Source organism: Denticeps clupeoides, chromosome 4, assembly GCF_900700375.1.
Source record: "Denticeps clupeoides chromosome 4, fDenClu1.1, whole genome shotgun sequence".
Classification (NCBI taxonomy): Eukaryota; Metazoa; Chordata; class Actinopteri; order Clupeiformes; family Denticipitidae; genus Denticeps; species Denticeps clupeoides.
In genome coordinates, this window is record NC_041710.1 from 9296125 (window position 1) to 9299367 (window position 3243).

At 39.1% G+C, this 3243-nt stretch overlaps 1 protein-coding gene across 1 annotated transcript; it reads right to left on the bottom strand.

The window, feature by feature from the left end:
• Positions 1-439: 439 nt before the first annotated feature.
• LOC114789310 (gastricsin-like) lies at positions 440-2718 on the bottom strand. The gene is made up of 9 exons (XM_028978601.1): positions 2663-2718; positions 2443-2572; positions 2249-2366; positions 2039-2157; positions 1781-1968; positions 1582-1698; positions 1326-1473; positions 1037-1135; positions 440-601 (listed from the first exon to the last, which is right to left on the bottom strand). Exons 1-9 carry the CDS (start codon positions 2716-2718, stop codon positions 440-442), a joined length of 1137 nt encoding a protein of 378 aa, XP_028834434.1.
• Positions 2719-3243: the final 525 nt, after the last annotated feature.

Consider the following 3243-nt stretch of genomic DNA (forward strand, 5'->3'; position numbering starts at 1 on the left):
CAAAATGTGGAAAAGTTCAAGGGGGGCGAATACTTTTGCAACCCACTGTATTTACATCCAACCGGATCATTTCCCCGCATGTTTCTTTTCCTTCTTAGTCAAGCAAGCCTTTCTCTGAAATGAAGGCTGATCATCAACAATAATTCCACAGAAAGTGAATGTAAATATTAACAATGGAATGCTTTTTTTATGTTCATGTCTAATATGTATGCATCTGGTGCTGTCCTGGCCTGTCTGTCAAATGATAAAAGTCAATGTGGACCCTGAGCCAAAAGGTTTGCCCACTCTGCCCTAGACCCCGACATTTTACCCCATGACCGGAGACGATGACCATTTAATTGATTTTATTAGAGAATGCATTCATATAGGATTCTACATTTGCATTAGGGCAAGAGTCAGACAAGGAATGGATTTCATGAATTTATCATGACATCATTATCTATGCAAGCTGAGCAAAGCCAACTCTAGCATTTCCTTGGTCGAACACAGAGTAAAACTGACGCAGGAACACATCTCCCAGAATCCAGTAAGGATATCCATCTTTGGAGTTTTTATGTGAAGAACTAATTCCACTCCTGCAGTTTTGGTCTCCATCATTACCCTGAATATGAACATAAGATGAACATAAGAGTTCATTTTCATTGATGTGCATTGCTGAACATTCCCTACAAGTCATCCATTTTACACACCTTCTCTATGGAGTACTATAAAAAACACCTTTTGACTAATCATCATAACTAATCATCATTCAAACAGAATGATAAGGTTATACTCTAATCACAGCTAAAGCTTGCTGCTTTGAGGAGAGTTAGATATGGAACATTTTGCTCAGGTATGTTTTTTCATTACTTTGCATCTTTCGTTTTAAGCTACAATGTATAAATAGTCAGAATATGAAAGTGATTAGGTGTGTCAAACATTTGACTGGTAGCGTGAAGTATTACCTCACAAACGCTATATTACACACACAGAATATTTTCTAATTTGTATAATTGTAAAAAAAAAAAAAAAAAAGAGATTATGGGATTCCTCATACCTCTAGCACATATGCTGATCCAGGCAGGTGAAGGTGAGATCCATTCATGACAAAAGTCAGAGGAGGCAAACTGCTCACAGAGCTACAGTCGAACACATACTGGAAAGAGGCACCATTTGGGGGAGAAAATCATATTAATCAATAACCAGTCATTTTCATTCTTCAGAGGGGTGAAACTTTGGGTTGGTTTGGATATAAATATATGTAAATTCTTCATGAGCTCTATATTGTTTTATATTTCATTGCATCCTGTTACTCTACAGATTCTTGACATTAGAAATAAACTCACATGGCCATTGTCATCCTCTGTGGCTCCTAGCATGTTATGAAGACTGTCTAAATACTGAGGAGGGGCCAGCAACAGCGAGGTGCCAGTGTCCACGATGGCAGAGCAGCCTGACTGACACCAGCCAGTGGACTTATGATCTACCTCAAACCTAGATTTCACAAAATGTACACATGCAGACTCAATCAAAGATACACAATTACAGAGGTCAATTATGCAGATCATGACACACTTTTCCAGAACCAGGGAAACTACTTACCCATCAAAAACCAGTTGCCAGTGGCTGCTCTCTTCCACAGGAACCCAGCTGATCTCACCTTGATAATAGGAGGGATCTATGCCACCAAATATAGCCTCACTGCCATTTTCAGCATCACTGTGGACTCATCAATGATCCATCAGTGTCTCTGGAGTCAAATATGTGTTAAGCAGACCAACGATCTTCAATAGCCACTCACCTGCTCAGATAGAAGGAAAATACCGGCTCCTCAATAAGGGATTCCTGGATCATGGTGTCAACAATGGTCTGTTGGTCAGGCATAAAGGCCAAACCCATAATCCCATCATGGAGAGGCCTGGCAAAATGATTACCTGGCTCTGTGACACTGAGACCAATCTTCTGATTCTGAACTGAGAGTCCTCCAACCTAGAAATTGATATACAGTATTTATAATAAGTTCTAGTAGGGGTTACAATGTGCATTGCATAACACTTACGGAGACTGTATCATAGCCAATGACGCCAGTGAGGCTTCCAGTTCCATACTGGATAGAGAATGTTTGTCCATTGCTGGTGTACGTGGAGGACTGCTGGGGGTTGAAGAGTGTGTGGTATGCTGTTTCAAATAAAGGATTATTTAATTTTTTCATCACATTTCAGAATGACTTTAGTTATGTTTAAGAATTGTGTGCTTGTATCACACTAACTGCAGGCTTCACTCTTGCAGTACACAGAATTGATCCAAAGTGTGGTGGATCCAGTGTCAAAGTGGACATAGAAGGGCTGTGGAGGAGTTCCAACACCAATTTGTCCAAAGTAGGCCATCTGCAGGAAAGACATACAGTCATCTTACACATCACTTTGAGATGTTTTATCAGTTTCTGGTTTAGGAATAACTCACATCCCCCTGGTTGATGAGGGATTCAGAGTATGTTGCATCTGAGCTGTACTGTGAATGTTTCAGCAGCTCTTCTAGAACCCCTCTCTCTCGTAGTTCCTCAATTATCTGTTTCTTGCTTTTCAGAGGGATCCTGAAAATGAGCAGTTCGTTACGAAAACCACATCCCACAGATCCCCACCTTCAGATCCATTGCCCTGCTAAAGAAAATAATCTGACTTACCTTATGAATCCTTCTGAAAGAGCCAAGAAAACCAGACCAAGGACAAGACACTTCATTTTTACTCTGATGAGAGTGTGTTTTCACTGTGTTTTGAGCTTGAGGCATTTATAGATGTAGCTTATATAACTTATCAGTAAGGTCTTACCAAGGTTATTTAAAAATGTACACACATTAAGAGATTGAAGATAAGATGTGGGCATATGATAAAAAAAAAGTTGTTTTCTGTATAAGGTCACTGTATTCCTCACAAATAGAGACACAGTAAGAATTTTAGATTGTCAAAGGAACATCTACCATTCATAGACCATGGGCTAATTATTAGACAACGGGGCCAATAGTTATTCTGGGAAAAAAGGACTTTTAATACAAAAAAAAATACATTTAATACTATTAAAGGTATAAAGCTGAGAGAGTCTAGCAATTAACTTGAGATGGAATGCCTAGCCATTCCTTTACATACCTATTGAGTGTCTTTAGGGTCATGTTGCTGTACAGAATGAATTTCACCTTAATTACAGAATTAAAGCAAGATATCCTTAAAGCTCAGACAAAATAAAGAGGTCAGAGCTATTTGTGTTCTA

What these genes read in the sequence shown, in the direction of transcription:
- LOC114789310 (XM_028978601.1), bottom strand. Translation starts at nt 2,718, where the DNA reads ATGAAGTGTCTTGTCCTTGGTCTGGTTTTCTTGGCTCTTTCAGAAGGA. An exon ending in CCCTCATCAACCAGGGGGAT is followed by an intron (nt 2,367 to 2,442) that starts GTGAGTTATTCC and finishes TCTTTCCTGCAG; the next exon opens with ATGGCCTACTTTGGACAAAT. An exon ending in TGGCAACTGGTTTTTGATGG is followed by an intron (nt 1,474 to 1,581) that starts GTAAGTAGTTTC and finishes TGTGAAATCTAG; the next exon opens with GTTTGAGGTAGATCATAAGT.